The 25,396-nt window shown below is 38.3% G+C and overlaps 1 protein-coding gene across 9 annotated transcripts; it reads left to right on the forward strand.

Moving 5' to 3' along the window:
* On the forward strand, positions 1-25,120 carry LOC128855970 (serine-aspartate repeat-containing protein F). Of its 9 annotated transcripts, none has more exons than XM_054091272.1 (8): positions 1-147; positions 709-987; positions 10,409-10,522; positions 17,098-18,791; positions 18,917-19,238; positions 20,533-20,705; positions 23,453-23,908; positions 24,146-25,120. In XM_054091272.1, the coding sequence occupies exons 2-8, from the start codon at positions 927-929 to the stop codon at positions 24,569-24,571; spliced, it is 3,246 nt and encodes a 1,081-aa protein (XP_053947247.1). In that variant the 5' UTR covers positions 1-147; positions 709-926; the 3' UTR covers positions 24,572-25,120. The 9 variants fall into 9 exon arrangements, with proteins under 9 accessions (XP_053947247.1, XP_053947253.1, XP_053947248.1 ...); XM_054091278.1 differs by having other exon boundaries at positions 736-987; XM_054091273.1 differs by lacking the exon at positions 1-147 and adding an exon at positions 149-227 and having other exon boundaries at positions 736-987.
* Positions 25,121-25,396: the final 276 nt, after the last annotated feature.

A 25,396-nucleotide genomic window follows, 5' to 3' on the forward strand; every position in this document is an offset into this window, starting at 1 on the left:
TTCATTGCCGCCGCCGTCGTGATGGCAGTGCTTTGGCATCAAGCAAAAACGAAATGAGTTTCTACTCAAAATTTCACTAAAATTTTGTCAGTGAAAAATTATTTGGACTTTCGATATGAAAATATCAAAAATTTTCGCGGTCACAAGGTAAAAGTGTGAGATCTCATTGCTATGTTACGAATTGGTTTTAGACCGGGAGAGATCGACCGACTCGTATACTCGTACTCGTATTAAAATATATATTTTTCTGAAATAAGATTTTTTTGTAACAAATTTCATACTTATATATATTATATATATATATATCGATATTAAATATTTTTGTGCATATTTTTAACTTGACGATACGCGAAAAAAATTATTAAAAAAAAAAACATTTAAATACATATAAAACAAACAAATAGAATTAATTAGTTGGCATTCGTTGAAAGGGACACAAAGGATTACCCAAGCAACGGATGTCCTGCTAAAGGAAAACACAGAAAATTCTATAAAAATTAAAAATAAAATATTCAAGTGTCACTCGGGCGCAGAAATATTTTTACGAAACGAATTTTTTAAACGAATACTAGCGAACGACCTGACACGGCAACGGATGAACGATTTTTAAATTTGTGCTTTGTGTGCTAAATTTTATCCAGTTGTTTTTTTTTTTGGTTTTTTGTCTTTGTAATTTTTAAAAGCTCAGCAGTTATTAATGAATTACAGTTTGGTCCAATGAATTTTTTATTGCAGTGCATTTCACGACGAAATATAAATTAAAGTTTTATATTGATGCAGAATACGAGGGCGCAGTACATAATAATTTTTTCAACATAACAAATTTGAATAGTAAAAAAATCTAAATTTATGAAGTGGCTTAAGTACTAACGAAATTCACAACACCTGGAGAGGAATATTGAACAAAAAGGAATTTTCGGTTTATCATGGGGCGGTTTACATTTTTGGTCCTAATCGGACTAATCCTGTCGGCCGTCTCATTTAATGGTAGGTGATTGGCCTCAAACATATTTTAAATTGCTCGCATGGGGTTATAATTGTTGTTGCATATACAAAGGACATTAAGGACTCTGCTAAAAATATTATTTACACTAAAGTAGTCTTCGTGCTGAGTTAAAAATAAAAATATTTTTTCACATCGAAAGTGTAGTGAAAATTTGAAGAAATATCTCAAAAGTCCAACAAAAAAAATTATATAATATTTTATATAGGCAAAGGCCAACACACAAGATTTTGTCGCTGTCGCTGAAATTGAACGCCTTTAACTCGCAATACCCTAGCTAAAAGCAACAGCAACAGCAAAAACAATAACAACAATGAAATTGGCCGTGTACGTTGTGCTGCTAACCGCCGAAACAGCGTCGCCCTCGTCCATCAACGCTGCCGTTACCACCGTCAGCGCGTACAAAACGAAGGCTGAGCACCAACAAAAACAAAAAAAAGACAGCAAAAATAGCAATTATAATAACATAAGACCAACAACAACGCCGAGTGAAAGTAGTCGTCGCGATTTATTATGCAATTTTTTTAAATTCTTTTTGCTAGTGTTGCTGTTGTTTTGAAAATTAGTTGAAAATATAATATTTTAAAAATATTTTCGGTGTTCGGGCTTCTGTGTCGCGATTCGCGTTCGCATTCAACTCTGCTGTTCGTGTGCTTCGTTGGGTGATTTGCTCGCGGGTTCTGAGTGTACTCGTATCTGTCGACTGTTTCGAGTGTGACTGAGGGATATACTACCGTAAAGGCTGCTACTTGTCGAGTTGAGTTACTCACATTCACAAAGCCACACAGCCATACGTAAATATGTATGTGTTTGGTGAAAAGCCTACAGCAAAAAGCGGCGGCGTGTAGCGAAAGATAATTTTCGAAAACCCAAAAGGAAGCTGAGATAATAACTCGCGTACATATAAAATAACAGAAGGTAAAAAGTAAAGAGGGACCTTAAATGAAAGCGTGAAGAGGAGAGCGAAGACGACAATAGCCGTCAATCAGCATAGCGGCAGTGGTTGGCAGTGATGTGGGCCAACCCAGCCTGCAGCTGACTGATGCGTTTATCATGCAGAAGTAGTCAATAAAGGCTTCCAGCACGCACCGCGCACCGCACAGTTCGTCATTTGTAATCACATCATTTTAGCTATGGAACTACTACTGTTCATTTGTGTTGTACACTTTGAAGTGTAACTACACAACTATTCTACAGCAGCTAATGGAGAACCTCCGAGTGCATTTCTGCCTCGAAAAGTTTCTTATAAAAATCATTTGCCCCCAGAAGCCACATAAATCGGTAGGACACTCAACACAGATGGGATAGGCAGCTCGAGTAATTGAAGAAGTTAATTACATTGCGCACAAAAAATTGGGTACAAACAATTTGTTTTTTCCTTTAACCTTTGTTTTTTCCTAACTCCTTTATTATTAACATTTTTTTCTGTTTTCATTTTCATTGAATCCAAAACAATTAGAATAAAAAGAAAAAGTCATAACTAAAAGAGGAGGAGTGTCGCAACCCTTTTTTGTAGATAAGTCTGCATGCAGAATTGACCGCTAGTTCTTTAGTCAAAACTTTAAAAGGGGGTGAGGTTACTCTTAAAACAAATATGCGACATATCAAATAAAAAATAATTGGCACGTACACTTCTGTTAGGTGTTTGGCCGAGCTCCTCCTCCTATGGTGTACGTCCAGATGTTATTCCACAAATGGAGAGACCGAAAGTTTAAGCCGACTCTGAACGGCAAATGTTTTTTTTTTTATGAGCAGCTTTTTCATGGCAGATATGCACTCGGAGGTTTGCCATTTCCTGTCATTCTCACATTGGGTTCCCGAATCTGTGCCGTACCAAATGTTATTCACGCACAAACACTTTTCGCTACAGTAGCCAATAATCATAATCATTAAGTCCGATTTACTGCAAATTACCTAAAAAGGTTGCTTTTGTATCTTCTATAAATCCACTATTTGGTTAGTCGGTCATCTCAGCCTCATAATTTTTATGAATTGCTCTTCAAACGGAAACAGTTTGACAAAGGAGAGGCAAATTTACATTTCCGACTATCTGAGAAATTATTTAAAAATAATTTTAGGTTAACGCACCTTAGGAATTAAAGTACCTTCTGTTTGGATTCAAGTTAAACTATTTTTCTGCTCTTCTTTTTGATAGACGCGATAACTCTTAAGCGATTTTGGCCGGGATTAGCAAAGTGCGCCATCCGTTTCTTTCGCGTTCTAACCGGCGCCAGTTGGACACACCCAGTGAATCCGCGTCGTTCTCCACCCGATCTTTCCAACGCAGAGAAGGCTTCCTCTTTCTCTGCTACCACCAGCTGGACGACATGACTTAGCCAACGGAATCGCTGGATCTTTATCCACCGTCACCGAAATGCAAAGGCTCAAAAATCTTCAACAACATCTTTCTCTAAAACACTCCAAGGAACACCTCATCGGATATTGTCATGGAATGATGAGACCCTTTAAAGTGTTAGTTCTGTTCATCGAGATATGACTTTACTTCTCATTTGCTAACTTAGTCCAAAGTAGATCTTGTTGGCAAGAGAGACTCTCCGTTGGATTTTAAGGCTAAGATTATTAATCGGTGTTAAATCCGGTTACTAAAAACACAAAGTCTTTTACTATTTGAAAATCAAATAGAGTTAAACAGTCACCAGTGGCGTGAGTGCCCGAGTGCACTGAATATTTATTTGATGACAGGCGGTACTTCGTCTTGTACTCGTTCACGGCCAGACCCATTCGCTTTGCTTCTTTATCGAGCCTCTCTATACTCAGTTGCAAAACACAGCACGCATTTCTGCTTAAAAATAGTGATGGTAAACAACAAACTAAGTTTTATGAGTAGTAAGTTCTGATATTTTTCCATATTAAAAGAAGAATTTCGTTTTTGAATAACTTTGTTACTAACTAAAACAAAAAAAGAAGATGTTAAGTGATGAAAATCCCTATTTTCGATTTTACGCGCTGCATTGCTTGTCTGTTTGTATACTGCAACTGTTTAGCTCACAAATATGTCAAATATGATTTTGATTGACGTAGGACGCCATTTGCAAAAATTATAAATCTTTCGGTAAAAAAAAAAATAAATAAATAATTGGCGTATACGCTTCTGTTAGGTATTTAGCCGAGCTCCTTCTCCTATTTGTGACGTGCGTCTTGATGTTGTTCCACAAATGGAGAGACCTACAGATTTAAGCCGACTCCGAATGGCAAATGGTTTTTATGAGGAGTTTTTTCATGACAGAAATACAATCGAAAGTTTGCCATTGCCTGCCGAGGGGCGACCGCTATTAGAAAAAGGTTTTTCTTAATTTTGGTGTTTCCCCCAGATTCGAACCTACGTTATCTCTGTGAATTCTGAATGGTAGTGGAATGGTTAACTTTGCGCCACCACCTATACTAAAAAAAAATGCACGGCTGACATTGCGTATAAGTAACTTTTAGTCTGAATACTATTAAGTTTAGCAGACATAAATTTTAATTTAGTTAGTTGATCAAACACTAAAATCCTCTTCTTAATTTAAAATGTGCTTGTGAATTATAGGCATGCCACGCTTTTTATGTGCTAAGCCATATATTCTTCTTCTTCTTGATTCCCGCGATAACCGCTTAAGATTTGCTTTACTAATTTGGAAAAACTAAAAGTATTGATATCTTCCCATATTTTCAATGTATGTGGTTTCGATCATAGTTCTGTCCCTGGTTTTTCAATCTGATTCTTCTTATTGAATTGAATAACTGAATTTCTGAGTATTTTTCAGCACCCACTCTCAGAGAGAATTTTTCTCTTTAAAAAGCACATAAACGCAAAACTTGCAAAACTTTAAGCCTCATTAAGCAATTAGCAGCAGCAGGGTTCACAATTTTGATGTTCTTCTGTTTATTTTGGTTTCTAAAACTTCTTTAGGCTACTCACTCTGTTTATAGATTTTCACATTCTAGGGACAAAGGGCAAAAACAAAATACATTTCTCTTGTTGTAGCTATCTGTGTAATGTGCTTTGGTCCACCCAAGAATGATAGAATACAAGATTTGGCTATCCGAAGCAAAATTGTGAGAGGCTGGTACGTCGTAGAGAACTTAACAGCGCAATTGTGTCCGCTCATTTCACATTTATTGTTACGCTCTTCCAATCAGTTGTTGTTCAGTCATGAGAAGGGTTACGCTGCTTTTCTCATATACATATAAGCAACACAGTCTCAGTTTGATCGCTGATATTTTACTGTTTTTGCGGTAGATAAACAAATCTTATGGTGCTCTCACTCACCAGCGTAAACGTACGTCCGTATCATCTGGCACGGTAAAAGAACCATCTACTGTACTACAGAACGGAACGGTGATGGGAATTCATTTACATGGGGCTTTCTTTAGTTTAATCGTGTCAGCTGATATGGCCGTACGTTTACGTTGGTGAGTGTGAGCACCATTACTCGTGCGAGCAGTGCGCTCATCACAAGCATTCCTACGCTCTTCCAATTAGTCGTAGGTATTGGTTCTGTTGGATTGCATTCAAATTTACTTCTTGCTCGGAGGTTTTAAAGTCAAGTCTATAACAAAAGTGATGGAATTCATGATTGCACAGACTGAATTTTCAAAAATAGCACAATTTTGACGTGACGTGGTTGTAGTTAGAAGAAGTGCGTGGAAGAACTAAGAAGATAATGTTAAAATAGCAAAGATTAAAAACAAAACAAAACAAAAAAACATAGGTAAAATTAGGTTTTTTGAGGTTAATGTGAACAAGGACGCTAGCAGAAAAAATAATGGAAAGAAAATAAAAAAATGTTAGAAAGCAAAAAATGTACGTCAATCTGGCTTTGCTAACTTTCGAGAAGTTTTAAATCGCTTTATACTCGATCTCTTTTCGTACGTTATTTTCATAACTGATCCGTTTTCTATTACCAGTAATCGTTCGCTTTCTTCTTTCTTATTCTTCAAACTTTCTTCTAAAACTTGGTCGGTATTATTACAGAACACAAACTAAGGGGTCAGCATATGACCACCATTGAAATCATTGAGGATGTGATTTGACTGTCCTGCTTAGGGGAGGCGAATAGCACTGAGCATTTTCTCTGTGAGTGTCCTGCCTATGCTAGAGCAAGACTACGAGTTTTGGGTTCCGATGTCCTGAGAATGAGTAATATTCGTTCTCCCAAACTGGAGGATATTTTCGGATTTGCAAAAGAATCTTTAAAACTCTCACAGGACTAGCTATCTCTGTCGCTATTTCTATTCTATCCTATATCTTTCTTTCTGTAACTCCTCTCCTTTGCTCTTTGACTATCTACAATTTGAATACAATGGACTTTTTAGTTTGAGTATTTTAGGCGTTACTAATCTCTCGGTGCTTATTGGCTCGCCTTTCAAATTGCAATTTAAATTTTTAGCTTGAAACGTCGCGAGAGTTCTTTCGATTTCAGTAGTTAGGTTAGGTTAGGTTAGTTTCGGATATGTTACGGTGGTTACCACCCTCGAAGAGGATTTAGATAGGCCCACTTATGCCGGATGCCCATTGTGATACCCCTTCCTTGTACTCAAATATCCCCCTCTGTAGTTTTCAGAGGGAAACTCGATTCATTAAATTTATTACTGCTAATGTATGTGGCACGCACCCGCATATCAAGTATTGGAGGGGAATACTTTCTTTTCATAATGCTTAAAACTCTTTTCTGATTTGGCATTTTCAGTTGGTTATCAGTAGTAAGGCGGCCGCCGTAGCCGAATGGGTTGGTGCGTGATTACCATTCGGAATTCACAGAGAGGTCGTTGGTTCGAATCTCGGTGAAAGCAAAATTTATAAAAACATTTTTCTAATAGCGGTCGCCCCTCGGCAGGCAATGGCAAACCTCCGAGTGTATTCCTGCCATGAAAAAGCTCCTCATAAAAATATTTGCCGTTCGGAGTCGGCTTGAAACTGTATGTCCCTCCATTTGTGGAACAACATCAAAACGCACACCACAAATAGGAGGAGGAGCTCGGTCAAACACCTAACAGAAGTGTACGCGCCAATTATTAATTTATTTTTATCAGTAGTAAGGTCGTGTCATTCTTCTTAAATTTGGCTTGATTTCATTTGACTCCTTTTAGTGATTGCTCAACCGGCGCTATGTTTATCTTCAATAGAAATATTTTCGGAACTAAAAGAAGTGCACCCTTTCTCTACTGTTTTTCTATTGCAGAAACTAAATGATGTCCTTGAGTAGTCCTAGTAGCCTATATTGTATTCATCTTTATTTTGGTTTAAGAAATAAAAGCAGAATGTGACGAAAACGCTTAAAATTTCCAACATTTTTAATAGCCGTGAAGATAACAAGAGTTTCTGGCCATTAAACTAGCGATACTTAGCACCAAATTGACTGATAAGTGCACAGCCAATGGCAGAATTTTACCCTTACAGACTTGTAGGCTATGAATATTGGCGTAACGAACTCCCTGCAGAATCGTCCGACAATTGTGGCCGGCTTTCAATGCTAAACGCATAGAATCTCTGCCAAGTCAAAATAAGCACAATCTTAGTGCCCTCATTTCAGTTATAATGGAGCACTGCCTAATAAGCAGACACGCCAACTCTATCCAGACGTAGATTCACCACTTTAGGAAGGAAATTTTTTAATGAGTTGAAGATCTCTCTGCTGTGGATATCAGGGGTATCCTAACATGTTTTAAAAGTTCACACTGGTTTAAGGAAAGATAAGGACAAGTTCACGTCATGCGGTGTTATGAACCTGAGTGTGACAGCCGCTACAACATAACCTAACCTAACTTTTCTATATTTTTTAATTCGTATTTTTAATGCTGGTGATCTTTGTGTTTGGTAGTCGTTTGAATCGAGGAAGTCGAGTGATTTTGATTTTCCATTACGTCAACGCACCAGCTTACGTCGCAGCAGTTGTGGTCGCAAAATTAATGGAGATAGGGTTCCAGGGCTATTTTTCAATATTTCAAACTAGAAAGGCATTCAACAAAGTATATAAGTCTAAAGGAAACGCTTCTCGGTCTTATGGTTCAGATCTTATCTTCTCACTCCATATCACACAGCTAAAATGGGATTGGTCCAGAACGACGTGTGCAACTTATTCGAAGAAAAAAAGGGGCGTTAGAACACTTCCTTTGTCACTGTCCGGCTTTAAGTAGAACTCGTTACAACTGTCTGGGATCCGTATACTGTTCATCTCTGAAGGATCTTACTGACAAAAATTGAAATTGTTTATTAAAACTCGACAAGAGATGTATCGCGAACTATGTTTAACGCGCCTCCAACAAGACTGGCAACACTATGAACCGTTGTGGTCTATGAGGGATCTTTTCAGATCAGCCTAACCTAATACCTATACCTAACCTAACTTAAAGGAAACTATGTATTGTAAATAAAAAAATTCTAGCCCAAATAATTAAATAGTTTTTACTTTTGCCTGGACTTTTCAACAACCCTCATATATGTTGGGTACGGGAATAAGTTACCGCCCTCGTAAAAGAGGTGTCGCTGCTGAAACTATTTTTGTGTTCGCTCTAGATATATACTGGTAATTTGGTGATATGAAGGTTTATATGTGAGGTCTCGATCGGAGTAGTTCACATTCGTTCTTGCCCCACCCGCCGTATTTCCCAGACACTGCACCTGCGGATCACCATCTGTTTCGATCAATGCAGTCAGTCCTTATTGGAGAGCGGTTCACTTCTTACGAGCGCATCTCAAACTGCCTCAATGAATAGATCAAGTCAAAAGAACTCGAATTTTTCGTCAGAGAAGTCCGTATGTTGCCCGAAAGATGGAATACAGTTGTAGCTTCCAGTGGCACATACTTCACATAATGTCATGCATTATTCGATTGCTTAAATAATTCATAACTTTGGCTAACCTAAACCTTGGCTAAGAAAGGACGTAAACTTATTCCCATACCCAATATTTATGCACTATAATTTTCAAATGCACTGGTGACCTGGCACCTTTGCACTTAATTGTGAATTTTCCTATTATAATTTTCAATTTCTCATGGACGTTTCAATTTGGAAGTCTTAAACCTCTCACTTCAATCTGATACTTGTAACAAATTAGAACTATCTTTTCACACCATGGCAACCACTCCAATTCACCTATTGGAACCGCAAAAACTGAAAGCCCCATTGCATGATTTCTTTTGTCCCCTACAATTTTTCTTATTGACCCATGGCAAGCTGACATTATTTTATTTTTAAAAACAGCAAAGAAAGTCCCATTAGCTTTAGCACGAAACAATTTTTCTCACATTTGTCCGCACCTCTTACATTTCGAAAGCAATGAACGAAAACCTCATTTCGGGGCCATTGAGACGGAACAACGGAACAGCGGAGCACGTGTATGATATTGTATGAAACGCCCACATGCGGGTATGGAGGCCTTGACCGGACGATAAGTAACTGATGAATATAAATATTCCATATGCATACACATACACGCATACACACATATGTTTACGGGAGAGATGTGTTTATCATTTTGCCCCAATAAAATCAGTTTCTAATTGTAGAAGGAAGCTGTGAATTCATGAACTCATAAAACGATCATAAACATCAATTCATCTGATAATTTGCTAAGAACATTCACAGAGCAAATGTGTTTATCCCTTGGTGACCGTGAAAGTAGCGCTTTGATGCTGGATATGAGTGGGTGAGTATGAACAAAATGGAGGCGAGGCGAGGCGATGGATTTGGCACCGCAGTGCCGAGTGGCGAACCAAAACTAAAAGCAAATTGAGATTAATGAAAAGTGTGTGACAGCGAAAATACATTTGAGGTGTGTGGAAAAGTATGAAGAATTAGAAAAAGCATATTCATTTGTACGTATGTATATATGTATGTATAAGTATAGCTGCTTGGTGTGTATGTGTGTATGGCGGTGCGTTTGCGTGTGCGAGTGTGCGAGTATTGCGAAAACATCTGGGCACTAAGCCAGCAATAGACTCAAAACGAAATGCTAAAACGAAAGAAAAAGGCCAAGGGAGAATTGCTGCAAGGCAGCAGTGCTACGGTGTTTCTGCCACGAGTGTAGAAATTTTTAAAAATACATTTCTTTATATTAATCGGTAATTAAATAAATTAATGTCAAGTTTGCGTAACAAAAACGCAGCACAGCGACAAGCAACAAGCGAAATGCGAAAAGCAACGCAAATGTCAACGAGGAAAATTTCAGCGCAACCAGCACAAACTGTAATAAAATAATATGCAACAACAACGATAACAATATTCAGCAAGCAAACACAAATTGCATTTGTTGGCGTTAATTAATGAATTGAACCAAATGCAGACAAAAACAAACAAGCAAACAAATGCATACAAAAATAAAAATGCAAGGCTAATTTTCAAATAAAAAAAATGTATTAAATAATAAATTATTTTTTCCTAAATAATTTTTGTAACTTTTAGGTGCGTTAGTCAGTGGCGATGACTCCAATGTTGGACCTAGCGAAGCCCAATGCCGTCCCTATATTGAAAAGGCGATAAACGAACTGAAAACAGGTGAACCAAGCGATGAAGTAGGTAAGTGCGATTATGTGTGCATGCATGTGCGTGCATATGTATATACGTATGTATTCTTGACCCTAGATGACATTTTTTTATGCGCTAGGGCGCATCTCCCGCGGTCCGATGACGCCTCTTTTAATTTGAAGTGCAGTGCTTCCGAAGTAAAATAAACTTGATTTTTTTAACCTTTAAATAAATACTTTTGGTTTTGTACATTCAGCTGTTATTTCTCAGTTTGCATATTAATTTTTTAGCTTAGCAATTAAATGAATAAATATAAACCCTTTTTCGGCCAGCTTAAACTTAAAAAAGCGCGTCATCGGTGCCATGTAAAAGTGTCGTCTAGGGTTAAATTTACCCAGTAGAATTTAGTAACATCTCTAAAATATCCACGGATAACTCCCTTGCTGACCATATTTGTATGTACGCGGGGACTAACAAAAGTTCGCTAAATTTAATTGAAAAAAGGAAACATTCTTTTTATTTTTTTATTTATTATCTTCTCCAAATAATCACCATTAATTTGGATTTTGAGTAGAATTTAAAAAAATTTCAAATAAATAAAAAAAAACATCGACTTACCGAACTTTTGTTAGTATGCTATTTTGTATATGGGGGAATAATGAAGAAAATCCATTTTAACTCTTAAAGGAATAATAAAAAATGAGCCAAAAAAGAAATCCACGTTACCTCCAGATGTAAGAATTATACCGCCAACATCCTAAACAAGTAATAAGCGACTACAAATTTCTAGTAATTTTCTTCTCTTACTGACACAAAGCGCGCATGACGTCAGGCTCAGGCTATCGTTTTCTTAATGATGAAAAGCGTGTCCAATATATAAAAAGTGCTGCAATGGGCGTTATAACTTTGGCACAACAATCGAAATTGTTCAATAAGCTCGTTGTTTGTTACAGGATTTTAAAGAAAGTTGGCTTTAAGTGCTTTGACATTCCAGAGATAGGGAAAATTTTCGTCAGAAGAAAGGGCATATAACGCGAACCTTTGAGCAGCTTAAATACCACCTTGATCAGTAAAGTAAACATCTCATAACGCTTAAACGACTATTTCCTTGTTTACCTCTGACTTAAAGTCTGACCTGCCGTCAAAAATTCATGGTATGCAATAGCATCGTAGTCCATAAAAACCGTGAGCATCACTTTCTGCTTTGACTGAAAACGACGTTTTTTTTTGATTGGTTCATATGGAACTCTCATTCACTTGTCTGATGTCTGTATTGCGAGTTTTACTCATAAACCCACGTCTCGTCTCCAGTAATGATGCATTTGATAAATGTTGGATCCCCTGATGAATGTTCAGCTTTGGAAATCAAGTCTATCCCTATTTTGCATGAATTTTAGGTACTTTGGGACCAACTTTGTAGCAACACACCCAAATCATTAACTGCAATGACCTGAACGGATCCATAAGCAATGTTGAAGTCTTCTGCCAGCTCTCTGATGCTTAATATGCGGTTATTGATCACTTTATTGATGTTTTCATCGGATTTCCATGTCGACGGTCTGCCGTCTTCCACTCCACTATCTTCGATGGATTGACGATCTCATCACCCACCCAGCGTTCATGGCACTCGTAAACGGCTCTTTTCTTTAGAGTATCATTACTGAAAGAGTTTGCCAACATTTCTGAGATTTTTACACCGTTGAATACATTTTTAGCGCAAACTCGTCGTTGCAAATTCAAATGCGTTTTTTAAAACTTAAAAAAATCGAAAACACTTGCAGGGGTAGATTTGCTCAAGACGGCGTAAGTTTTACAAATGTCAAGCAATGGATATGAAATGCCAATTTCGGAGGATGTTAATCACAGATGTGGTAATCTAACAAAAAAAAAACAGAACCGGGAACTTTTTGATCAAGGTGGTATAAATAAGCTAAGAGTAGCATTTTTCACCTTTCGATTCACCTTTCGAAGCAACTGAGTAAATAAATATTTTTATCAAAAATGAAAAATATTTAATATTTAATGCGATAAAATTATTTATTTTATTTTTGAACTTAGTCTAATAACTTTAAAATTATAATCTAGCTAAGAGCTATGGGTGTTATGGCCTTAAGCGTAATGCCATAACAGGAAATACTGAGTTGGTAACATTTTAAAAGCCTTCTCTCCGTAAACAAGCATAGATTTGACTTGTGACAGTAAAAATGAAAGTGAAGTTGTATTTTCTAAAACACAAGTAATCTACTACTTACCCCCTTTCCTGTTCCAAATTGAGAAATAATAGAGTATAAAACCAAAAAACTCCGTTTATTGATTTAATCTCGTGTCTAAGCAAGCGCTCTCGTATTTTCCATTTTATAATTTCTATCCTTTGTTCCGTAACGAGTAGTAGTGAGGGATGATGGAGAGAATAATGAGATGGCACCTATCGTGGTCCCGTTACTTTGCTCTCAGCGAATTTGACAACGAGTTACGTGATTTTAGCACCAGTATGGCCAGACTACCATTTTCGTAACTTGATTTAGCATTTTTTTTTTGTTATTTAGTCTCGGAGTTTTAGTTCTTTCTTCATGACACTTTTCTAGCCTGTTCTAATTAAAATGTAATGTTTATAATTTTGTAAAATATACATTTTTTAATAATTAGTTAAATAATTCACTCTGTTTTATTTAACTTTACTTTTTTTTAACATCTGGTGACATTGCCCGCGATTGCAGGTGTTGTTGGTGTTCTTCTGCTTTCGGCACTCAAATCTCTCTCTCGCTACTGCAGTGCTGCCTAACTTTGGATATAAAAACGCACTAAAATGCCCATTTAAAGAAAATAAAGCACCAAATTTTTATTGAATCACTTAAAGAATTTTGTATGCGTGACAAATTGTCTTTAGAATGTGCGTTTTTTTTTTAATTAATGTGTTATGCTTATGTACAATTTAATCTATGATTTTTTTTTTTGTTAAGCGAGAATCTTTTGTTAAGGGAACGACTTGTTTGCTATATTTCGGGTTATGTATATTAACTAGATAAGGTACTCGTTTTGTAAAAATGTCAGTATGGTTTCTTTAGTATTTTCTGGTATTTTGTGGCTTATTTTTACAATGAATACACCTCTTGATACCCTATGTCCCACTAAGGATTGATGGCCGGAAGAAACGATTACACCTCTATGGTTTTAATTCGCATTCAGTAAGTTCAAACGCCTTTTAAAATGTATAAAAAGGTTTTCAATCTTAAGAAGAGTTGAGAGAGGGACACTTAATATTCTTGCATACCCTTAAAAGGAGCAAAAAATTGAATTAACACTTTCAAAATATCATTAGCACCAAAATCTTCTAAGAGTGGCCTTTTTAACCTTCTTTTGTATAATAATACAGTTTTTTTTCAACTTGAAGTTTCGGTAGCTTTAAATTAAAAAAAAAGAAACAAACACGAAACTTCAAAATTTTCGCATTTTCGGTATAAAAAAGCACTAAATTTATTGCAAAGAGCAAATGGTTGGCAATACTGCACAACTCTGATGGGAGCAATCTTCTTTCTATCATTCTTGGTAGTAAAGTATAACACCAACAAGTCCCGTTTATTGATCCAAAATCATGTCTAAACACGCGCTCTCTTATTTTCCATTTTGTAAAATCTCTCCTTTGTTCCGTAACGTGTAATAAGTGAGTAGAAAACCAACAAATTTGCCTCGTAGTCATATCAAAGGGAGTTGTATGTACATATTTATTTGTATTACTCGCATTTGGAGATCTCACTTCCGGTTCTACAGGGTAAGTCTATATGAATTGTCGCTCAACATTGACACTGTGACAACAATTATTGACGCATAGAAATGTGTGAAGAGCTGCGCACTATACTTGCCAGTGGCTGATGAGCGTGCAACATACATACATACATATGTATATGCATAAGCACATAAATACAAAATATGTATGTATGGTATATGAAACTCGTGTCCGGTGATTCTCAAATGACCCTCAGAAATTCTGTGAATATACATTCATTTCTCATTCATTTTGGCCTCCATGCAAGATTTTACATTCACAAATATTAGTATTTGACTTTTTCCGTTTCCATTTTAAACTAATGCGAGCACCTGTTTTTGTACCCTCTCCTTTTTGGCATTCAACCAAAAGTACACTTAAGCTCCTCAGTAATACGTTTAAAAATACATAAAAAATACAAATTACCATAATTTTCGTTTGCATGTACGTAAGTACTTATGTCTGTGCATATGTGTATATATGTGTGTATGTATGCTTGTGTATTAAATGTACTCATACGCATCATGCGACTAAGTTACTTTTCATTTTCCGATTTGCTATTTCGTGGCCATAAAACTTGTCAAATATGTCATGTATTGGGTAATAATTTAGGATAACTAAGTGAAAAGTTTTAACTTTTCATGTGAAAAGTGCGTGCCAACGCCCATCAACAATCACAATGAAGGCTTCAAGGCGCCGAATCTCTAATTTTTAGCCATTCATTCGAAACTTTGTCATACGGTTGGATGGTTCCAAATGCCAAAGGCCATAAAGGTGGCAAAAACCAATTTTGTTGATGGGGATGGTATATGCTATTAATTGAGTGCCATATGTGGATATGGGTAGGTAAAGGGTCGGCATCACTTCTTACATTACGCACGCTTTATCTCACCGGTAAAAACATTATCAATATTTTCATAACCACTTGTTAACCTAACGGACCGATACGTAAGAAAGTAAAGCAAATTAAAGTTAATTTTTTTATTCCACATAATCTCGCTCACCTTCAATATGCCTCTTCCAATGATCTTCCAATAACTTTATGTCGTTGCTGTAATGATTTGCCATTATTCTCGCATGCGACACTGCTTTACCGAGCAGCTTTTCCATATGTAACTCTGATGTAAAATGCGCAGTACTCATCCAGCTGAGACGCTAGTCAGTTATCAGGTAAAAGTCAGGCCTGTCCTAGTTTATTTTCTCAGTTAGTTGAGGAAATAAGGAGAGTCAAGGGGCAATATAAAGTTATGAAAAGTTTATCGGCTCGATTACTAAGAATTATTTACTATGGAAAGAATTATTGTATAGATATTCAAACCATAAAAAATTATCAAGTTTACCCCACTTGTATCTATTCAATGAGAGCAGATATCCGGCTATATGCTCTGATAGCCGAGATTTATAACTGATGCTGGTTTCGATACCCGTAGAAGTGAGCTATGACTGGTTATGGACCCAAAAGAACTGTAACTAACTCTTCCCGATGCTTGCAGAAAAAGTAATGAGCCAGGTACAAGAGAAGCCCTGGAGCATCTTCTATGCTACTGACCGGCTCTCTCTAAAATTAGGCTATGCTACTTGGGTACTTTCAGTTTTGAAAGACTAGAATCTATTCCTGAACTGGAGCTTAGCAGCAACTCCTATAATTCGCGAAAAGAACGCGCATCTTGAGTGATACATATTTGCGCTAAAAAAAACAAGGGCTCTGATATGGTATCGCTGTGAACCAAAATGGTCCCTGCGTGACTTCGGCCTGTCATTATAACCTAACCTGGCCTAAGTAGCCATAATGGCATGTAGTTAATATGCGATGTTCATTGTCAAGTTTAAAATACAAGCCTGCCTTGCTCTCGCTTCAAGCATGTAAACTGCTGCCCATTAACAGCTTCCCTATCGCACACAAGTAGTTTATGGCTTTAAGAAGTACGTATGTATAATATATCTCGCTTTGAAGCACCGTTTGGAAAAAGAGGTCTTTCATCCTCACCTTAGGCATAAATGACAAATTTCGACCAGTTAGTTAAGATCTTACAAAACCCACTTACGCCCATTACCGTCAGAGGTCTATCCGACAGATATTCCATGGTAGAACTTTATTGAATGTCTATTTTACAAGACAGAAAAGGCATTGCTGAAGATGAATCTAAACATACAAAGATAGATTCGTAGAATTCCGTAAGGCGCAGATTTTCTCGATGTCCCCTTAGAAGGCTGAGTAGAAACTAACTTTTCGTTCATTTGATGTGGTATGTCCACAATGGTCATAGAATCATGCACCTACCAAATCGTAGCCAAGCTCAAACTCATTCCGCTTTAGGGAATATAAATAGGCTTTCTAAGAAACCTCTTAACCGCAAAAAAGCTTGAACAGAAGGCAATTCAAATCCGAGACGAAAGCCCGACGTAAATCCGTGAAGGGATGCCATTTATCATCAATTAGTTAAACGGAGGCCAAACAGTAGCCAAACGGCTTTGTGCGTTACTACCATTCGTTAGAGCTCAGATTCAAAACCCACAGTGGGCATGAAATACACAATGAAAGAAAAGTTTTTTTCTAATAGCGGTCGTCCCTCGGCAAACCTTCGAATGCGCTTCTGACATGAAAAAGCTCCTCCTCATTTGCCGTTCGGAGTTCGCATAAAATTGTATGTCCCTCCATTTGTGGAACGATATCAAGACGCCCACCACAAATCGGAGGAGAAACTCACCGAGTTACCAACAGTGGATATACGCGCCACTTATTTATAAATTTTCACTGAAATGGTCGCATAAATAAAACAGTTACAGCCAGTATTGCTAAGAATGCTCATAGAAGGAATACTGTTATTAATGAAAATTTTCTACTCAATTTCCATTCTACCAGAGGCAGGTGATATCCTTAGTACCGACACGATTTCTATCGAAGCCACAACGAACAATGAACACGATCAGCCTGACGACAATGGCACAGATTCTGGCGAAATGCAATCCGATCAACCGGCTGGCGACGAAAAAGAGACTGTCGAGGTAACCGATGCCGATTCTGATGAAGATGATGAGAAGCCAACCGATACTGATGGTGATGGTATACCGAATGAAGATGATACCGATATTGATGGTGATAATAAACCCAATGAACAAGATGAAGACATGGATGGGGATGGTGTTTTGAATGAAGAGGACGATGATATCGATGGTGATGTTATACCAAACGTTCGAGATCCCGATATGGACGGTGATGGTGTGTTGAATATTGATGATCGGGACATTGACGGTGATGGAGTACCAAATGTGATCGATCATGATCTTGACGGTGATGGTGTGCCGAATGTTGTCGATAAGGATATTGATGGCGATGGCGTCAGTAATGCCAACGATAATGATCTAGATGGTGATGGCATACCCAATGAAGAAGATGATGACATTGACGGTGATGGCATACCGAATGATCAGGACGATGATATCGATGGTGACGGCATACCCAACGATCAAGATAATGATATCGATGGTGATGGTATACCCAATAGCGAAGATGACGATATAGATGGCGATGGCATACCGAATGATCAAGACAATGATATTGATGGTGATGGTATACCGAATGACCAAGACAATGATATCGATGGCGATGGTATTCCCAATGAAAAAGATGATGATATCGATGGTGATGGTATACCAAATGATGAAGATAATGATATCGACGGTGATGGCATACCTAATGATGAGGATGACGACCTGGACGGTGATGGCGTACCCAACAAGGATGACGATGATATCGACGGCGATGGTGTATCCAACGAAGATGACACAGACATTGATGGCGATGGCGTACCAAATGAAAGTGACGAAGACATTGATGGTGATGGCATTAAAAATGAAAGCGACGACGATATTGATGGTGATGGCGTAGCCAATGAACAGGATAATGACATTGATGGCGATGGTGAGCCCAACGAGGCGGATAAAGACATTGACGGTGATGGCGTACTCAACAAGGACGATGTTGATATTGACGGTGATGGTATTCCCAATGAGCGAGATCATGATGTTGATGGAGATGGCATGCCCAATGACGAGGAACCCAAGAGTTTGGATATTGATGGCGATGGTATTCCCAATGATGATGATAGCGACATTGACGGTGACCTTAAGCCAAACGAGGTAGACGAAGATATGGACGGAGATGGCATACCGAACGTACACGACCGTGATGTCGATGGCGACGGCGTGCCCAACGTACATGATGAGGATAGTCTGGAGGCGGAAGAGGCGGCGAAACGGCAAAAACGTGATGTTGGTGCAGAACCTGCCACCGTGGAAGCTGGCGAAGAGCAAGACGAAACCAGCAAGGAAAGAGCTGGCGATATTGACGGTGATGGTATACCAGATCATCAGGATACTGATAAAGATGGTGACGGCGTGCCGGACCATCAAGACGACGATATCGATGGTGATGGTATACCAAACGAACGTGACACAGACAGAGATGGCGATGGTATACCAAACGAGCACGATGACGATGATGGCGAAGACAGTGACAAGGAAGAAGATACTAAGCCCGAAGATGAGTTGTTGTGGGTAAGTGAGGAAAGTTATTTAAGATAATTGCAGGTAGCACGCCGAGAGCTTTTTAGTGAAGATGAAAATACTATTAAATCCAGTTGACTAATTAATTTATACTTTCTTTATTTTGTACTTTGTAGGAGGGCGTAATACCCGCCCATTTGCGCAATCGCGACCACATTACCGAGCTGCTGCAGCTGAACGACGAATTCAATGCGCGCGAGAAGGCTGTGGACAATGTGGCCGAGATTATCTTGCGCGACATTAAGCGCATCTACGAGAGCGCCATCAAACCACTGGAGACCCTATACAAATATCGCGATTTGAGTAATCGTCACTTTAGTGATCCAGAAATTTTCTCAAAGCCCTTGGTATTGTTCATGGGCCCATGGTCGGGTGGCAAATCAACTATCATCAACTACCTAACCGGCAATGAATACACGCCCAACTCGCTGAGATCAGGTATGTACAGTTGTATGTTCACAATCCCAAATGAGCTTCAAAATACGTTTTATTGTTTTATTCCTGCGCACTTGGGCCCAAGGGTCATATAATTTTGTTCTTATAACCGCAGTATGGAACAGCATAAGGGAACCGAGATAGATTTTTTTTGACGAGGAGGAAGCATCGAAAACCTCTCCCTCTCAGTGGGGGACTTTAACACGAACTTAACCTCCTACCGTCTATGTAGCGATCCCCTCCTGGTACTACTATCAAGTAAATCGTCCGGAGGCGGTTGAGCACTAGGCTATATTTCAGTTACTATTCTCAAGCAGTCCGTCAAAAGTTGCATGTACTTTAATCTTCCCACAGTTTTGTCTATTTCACAAGGAAATCACCACAATTGTCCACCATACTGGTCTCACTTCAATTTAGAAGTCTATTTCTTTTTTCAAGTATTGTCTGTTTAGCGGCGGCCGCCGTAGCCGAATAAATTGGTGCGTGACTACCATTCGGAATTCACAGAGAGAACGTAGGTTCCAATCTCGGTGAAACATCAAAATTAAGAAAAAATGTTTTCTAATAGTGGTCGCCCCTCGGCAGGCAATGGCAAACCGCGGAGTGTATTTCTGCCATGAAAAAGATCCTCATAAAAACACCTGCCGTTCGGAGTCGGCTGGAAACTGCAGGTCCCTCCATTTGTGGAACAACATCAAGTCGCACACCACCAATAGGAGCAGGAGCTCGGTCAAACACCCAAAAATGGTGTACGCGCCAATTATATATTACCTGTTTAGCTGCCGCTGTACACCCTGCGTGCTTTAAAGCATTACGCTGATTGCTGACGAAATCTTGTCCCACGCACACTTCGACGTCATCATGACGTTGACTATGTTTTCTAGTATTATCGGGTGTTCTGATAATGCGGCTAAATCACGTTTGTAGGCGCAAATCGTTGGCATACGAAAAGCACATGCACATAATCATAGCATAGGATTAGCATATAAGACGAAAACTCGAGCAAAGAAACTCAGTACACATTTTACTCTTTGTCCAAGGCAGCTTAGTATTGAAAAGGAGCGAATTAGGGCAATGACCACGCCCATCTACCACAAAATTCTCAATTTTCAATAAAAAAAAACCGTCCGCCTGATGGTACAAGTTATAACTATCATTGTCTGTTGGCTTGTTTGATTCCAAAAAACAGCCAGTCTAAATTAAATGCTCCGAAAAAGTGCGCAGGTGTGTAAAGTTTGATCCGGATCAAATTTGGCCTTCCTTACTTATTCTTAAATATTTCATTATTTCTTTGTAGGCGCCGAACCATCACCAGCCTACTTCAACATCCTTACCTGGGGTAATGAGACGGAGGTGCTGGATGGTACACAACTTGCCGCTGACTACACATTTTCTGGCTTGCAGAAATTCGGTCAAGGCTTGGAAGATCGACTGAGAGGACTGAAAATGCCTAACAAATTGTTGGAAAAGGTAAGTGGGGGGAAAGGATGAAATTCAGAGAGGGGAAAATGGCACTAAACACGCCATGTGTATAAAAATAAGTGCGACAGTGACGTTAATGTCAACGAAAATATATACATACATACGTGCATATTATTGTATTAATTTGCATTGTGACGACCTCGGAATGGTCTTAACTACCAATTTATTGGCAACAAAATTATATTAATAACGCAAATATTTTTAAAGAGTCAAAGATGCGAGCGTAATTTGTTTACGTTGTAACAGTGTCTGTTGAGAGAGCGAGAATGAGAGAGGGAGATATGCTACTTTTTTTGTTTAATAAATATAAATATTTTTAGAATCATTTTCACAGTGAAAAATACAAGCTAAATTTACATACCTATATGTATATTAATGTAAATGTCATTGCACGTCATGTTCAATGGGTATATACATATGTATCTATCGTATATATGGATATGTTAAATAATGAGGGACAGAAGTCGCCTACTGTTGTTGGCTCTACTTTCGCTCGCTGATTTTGCCTTGCTCAATTCACCCAAATGGTGAGTGTAGGAAATTGTTAATCTTTGAGTAATACATGCATATGTATGTACATTAACTCATCACAAATTTCACTCGACCGGTCCGTCCGACTCAAAACTCAATAACAGAGCGTGAAAACTCTAGCAGCTAACTAGAATTACTAAAAAATGTTGTGTCTCGCTCAAGGAGCATTTATACTTCTCTGAGGATGAGTCTGTATGCAGTTGCATGCATTTGCTCATACACCCATATATACGTTTGTATGTATGCCGTTTATAGACGTTGCAGCATGGGAGAAGTCTATTTTGAGAAAGTAAACAAATCAAATTAATTTACTCTGCACCTAACGCCAACGTCGCTCAGATAGATACACTTTCAAATATTTGGCATAAATAAATGCAAAAGTGCATTAACTTGACGACGCGGCCTGCATGTGATGAGATGCATAGATGATTTCGAAATTTCAAAACTCTTGGCTAAATTTATTGCTTTTAGATGAATTCGATATTAAAGGAAATGAGCTCTAATAAGCACGTCGTAGTAGAACTTTATTTACTCGGTCTCCCTGTTCAAGTAAATAGCATTTGGTTCAGAATTTGTTTAAGATTAATGTCGAAATTCTAGAAGCTGTCACTGCGATTCTGCTGATCGCCGTTTAAATCTCGGTGAAAATATTCTTAAGTCAACAAAATGTATGCAAAAGCATGCTAAAGATTTATTAGTAATTTGTATCTTCTACACAAATACAAGGTATTCATGGTTAAAATATTCATACGAGTGCATGGACCCATACAGCAGTCACTAGTTTTTTACTAAATAAAAAAATGCGTGTCTGTTTGCATACTGCAACTGTCTAGTGTCACAAGTGTCAAATATGATTGACGTACGATGCCATTTGCATAAATCCCAAATCTTTCGATAGGTCATTAATTTTGCGCCACCTTGTGAAAGGTTTTCCAATAACAGGTGTTATTTTGAATAGCCCGCTATTTCGGTTAATGTCACTTTTGTAGCTGTGATTTTTTCGATATTTGACAAGTAGAAACTACGCCATTAATAAAAATGGAACGATACACGATTGAACAACGCATTGAAATTTGCTATAAAAATGGTGAAAATTTGGCAGTGACGGTTCGTAAAACTCGAACATTTTTGGATCGTCGTGAAGCACCTTGTCGGACCGCAATACATGTTCACATAAATCGGTGAACAAATTCGAGCTGTTGGAACAAGTTAGTGAAGTTAAGAATAAAACCCACGTCGCTCAAGAACAGCCGAAAATATTGCTGTTGTAGCCGAAAGTGTTGAAGAAAACCCAGGTTTGTCCATTCCTCGTCATTCTTTGGAATTAGGCATTCCACAAACGTCATTACACCATATTTTGCATAAAGATTGGGTCTTAAGGCTTATAAAGTCCAATTAACACAAGAACAACGTCGTGTCTTTGCTGATTGGGTCGTTGAAATACATGAAAATGATCCGGAATTCCATCGAAAAATCATCTTGAGTGATGAGGCCCATTTCCACCGGTGGTTTTGTCAACAAGCTAAATTGTCGGATCTGGGGCTCAGAAAATCCAAGAGTTATTGTTGAAAAGCCTCTCTATCCTCAACGTGTGACCGTTTGGTGCGGTTTATGGTCCGGCGGAGCCATTGGACCTTACTTTTTCGAAAATGAAGCTGGAGCAACAGTTACGGTGCATTGATTGCGCTATCGATAGGTGATTAACGATTTTTTTATGGCCGGAATTGGATGGTATTGATCTGGACAACGTTTATTTTCAACAATACGACGCTAAGTGTCACACAAGCAACGAAACCATTGGCCATACGAAAAAATAACCTCTCTTATTGGAAAACCCTTTACGTTATTAGGAAAATCTCGTACGTGAGTAATATCCATCTACGAATTCTCTTCAGCAGTTTATATAGAGTAAGCAAAAAATATTTAAAGATCTGATCTGGCCATTCTAGTCTCTAGAGCCTAAAGAGCTATCACAAAAAGGAGCCTGAACGCATTCCTATTGAACTACCTCGTCCTCCGACAAGCCGACCTGAGGACAGGTAATACTTCATTACTTGTCCTCTACCTAGCGCCCGCTGAGCTGAAAAGAATAATAATGAAATATATTCTATAAGGAATTTAGTTTTACTATGCTAGTATTTAGGCCGTCTTTTATACACTTTTCCACAATCTTTTCATTGCATTGTAAAAAATGATCGTTACAGGTCAATATCGTTGAGATTCCTGGCATTTTGGAGGTACGCAAACAGGTATCTCGTCTCTTCCCCTTCAATGACGCCTGCCAGTGGTTTATCGATCGTGCTGATATAATTTTCCTCGTCTACGATCCTGCCAAACTTGATGTTGGCCCCGAGACCGAGGCTATACTAGATCAACTTAAGGGACGTGAATATCAAACGCGCATCGTTTTGAACAAAGCCGACACCGTCAAGCCAGAGGAGCTTTTACGCGTACAGAGCGCTCTCATTTGGAACATCTCCCCATTGATGTCCTCAGCACAGCCACCGCTTGTGTATACAACATCATTGTGGTCACATCCGTACCAAGAGGGAGCACCGGCACGTCTGCTCTTGGCGCAGGAACGCGCATTCCTGCGTGATTTACGCACCGCTGTCGACAAGAGGATTGAACATAAAATCGCTAGTGCGCGTCGTTTCGCTGTAAGTAGTAGTTGGTTAAGACAAAAATATTACCAGACCCATGATATGCGCTCCTAAAAGTATGCTTAGTTGTCATGAAAAGGAAATACTGTTTTTTCGAAGCATACTTTTGCGATTAATGTAAAATTATTATTTGACTCAAGATATGCGCTCCTAAAGGATGTTAAACTTTAACGAAAACTAATATATAGTTTTTCGCTCATGTATTTCTCAATACTCATCACACCCTTCTTTTAGGTGCGCGTCCGCAATCACGCCAAAATGGTGGATTGCTATCTCAACACCTACTACAACCACAAGACCCTCTTCGGCAATAAGAAACGAATCGCTGACGAAATTATTAATCATCCTCAAAACTACCACATTTACGAGGGTCTATCGACGCTGACGAACATTTCACGCTACGATTTGCCAGATCCTGAAGTCTATCGTGACTTCTTCCGCCTTAATCCGTTGTTCGAGTTCAAAAAGCTTTCAGAGACGTGCACCTACTTCCGCGGCTGTCCCATCACTAAATTGGATGTAGCGATCGCCTACGATTTACCTGAGTTGGCTGGCAAGTACAAGAAAATGTCTGAAACAGCGTTGGCCAACATCGAGGGCAAAGGAGCTGACGCAACCGCACCAGGCGGAAAGGGAGTTGGCAAGAGCACCAAAAGTTGAGTTGCTTAACCTCAATACAACGCAGTGAAATTTGTCCGAAAATGCTCTTAAAAAAGGAAGGAAAATCTAGAAGCACTGGACAAACGCAGAAAACACAAAAAAGTAACAAAAACAAAAAACAGCTGCGTGCTTACGCAAACGAAATTGGTTTTCGGAACGAAATAGGAACGTTCCAATAAAAAAAATTAAATAAAATGAGTTGAAATAAAAAATTGCCGAAATTTTACAAAATTACAGACTAAGAGAGAGAGGCATTACATTAGATATAACATAAAGAAGTAAGAGAGAGAGAGAGTGAGCGATCTAACAGCGAAACAATCACATTTGCTGAAACTAGACAACTTAACGAGACAAACTAAAAAAAGTAAAAAATAAAAAACACTGTCAATCGAAATTCCTTAAATGCAAACAACCGTAGTGCAATGAACACCGAAAAAACATCTTTAGACAGAGACATTTTTAAGGAAAAGAGAGAGAGAGAGACACACACAATTAACTTCTAATTTTTGTAACGAGTGGGAGGGACAGAGACAAAAGCGATAATAAAAATGAAAAACAAATAACAAAATCTTCAAGACCCATTTGCATTTATGCATTGGGTTTAAATATGCATATAAGTATAGAGGGAGATGACTACACTACCACAAAACAAAATTAAACCGCTAGCACTAACACAAAATCTTCTAACCAAAAATCTTCTAACCAAATTCGAGCCAATAAAAATTCGAGAATTTAAATTTAACGAATCATTAATTTTCCACAAGCAAAAAGAAATTAAGACCTTTGCACAACCATTGCAGGCATTTATTTTTTTAATTAATTGTA

Source organism: Anastrepha ludens, chromosome 2 (genome assembly GCF_028408465.1).
Source record: "Anastrepha ludens isolate Willacy chromosome 2, idAnaLude1.1, whole genome shotgun sequence".
Taxonomy (NCBI): domain Eukaryota; kingdom Metazoa; phylum Arthropoda; class Insecta; order Diptera; family Tephritidae; genus Anastrepha; species Anastrepha ludens.

Coding starts and splice junctions, on each gene's coding strand:
- LOC128855970 (XM_054091272.1), top strand. CDS start 927: ATGGGGCGGTTTACATTTTTGGTCCTAATCGGACTAATCCTGTCGGCC. Junction 988..10,408: donor GTCGGCCGTCTCATTTAATG/GTAGGTGATTGG, acceptor TGTAACTTTTAG/GTGCGTTAGTCAGTGGCGAT. Junction 10,523..17,097: donor TGAACCAAGCGATGAAGTAG/GTAAGTGCGATT, acceptor CCATTCTACCAG/AGGCAGGTGATATCCTTAGT.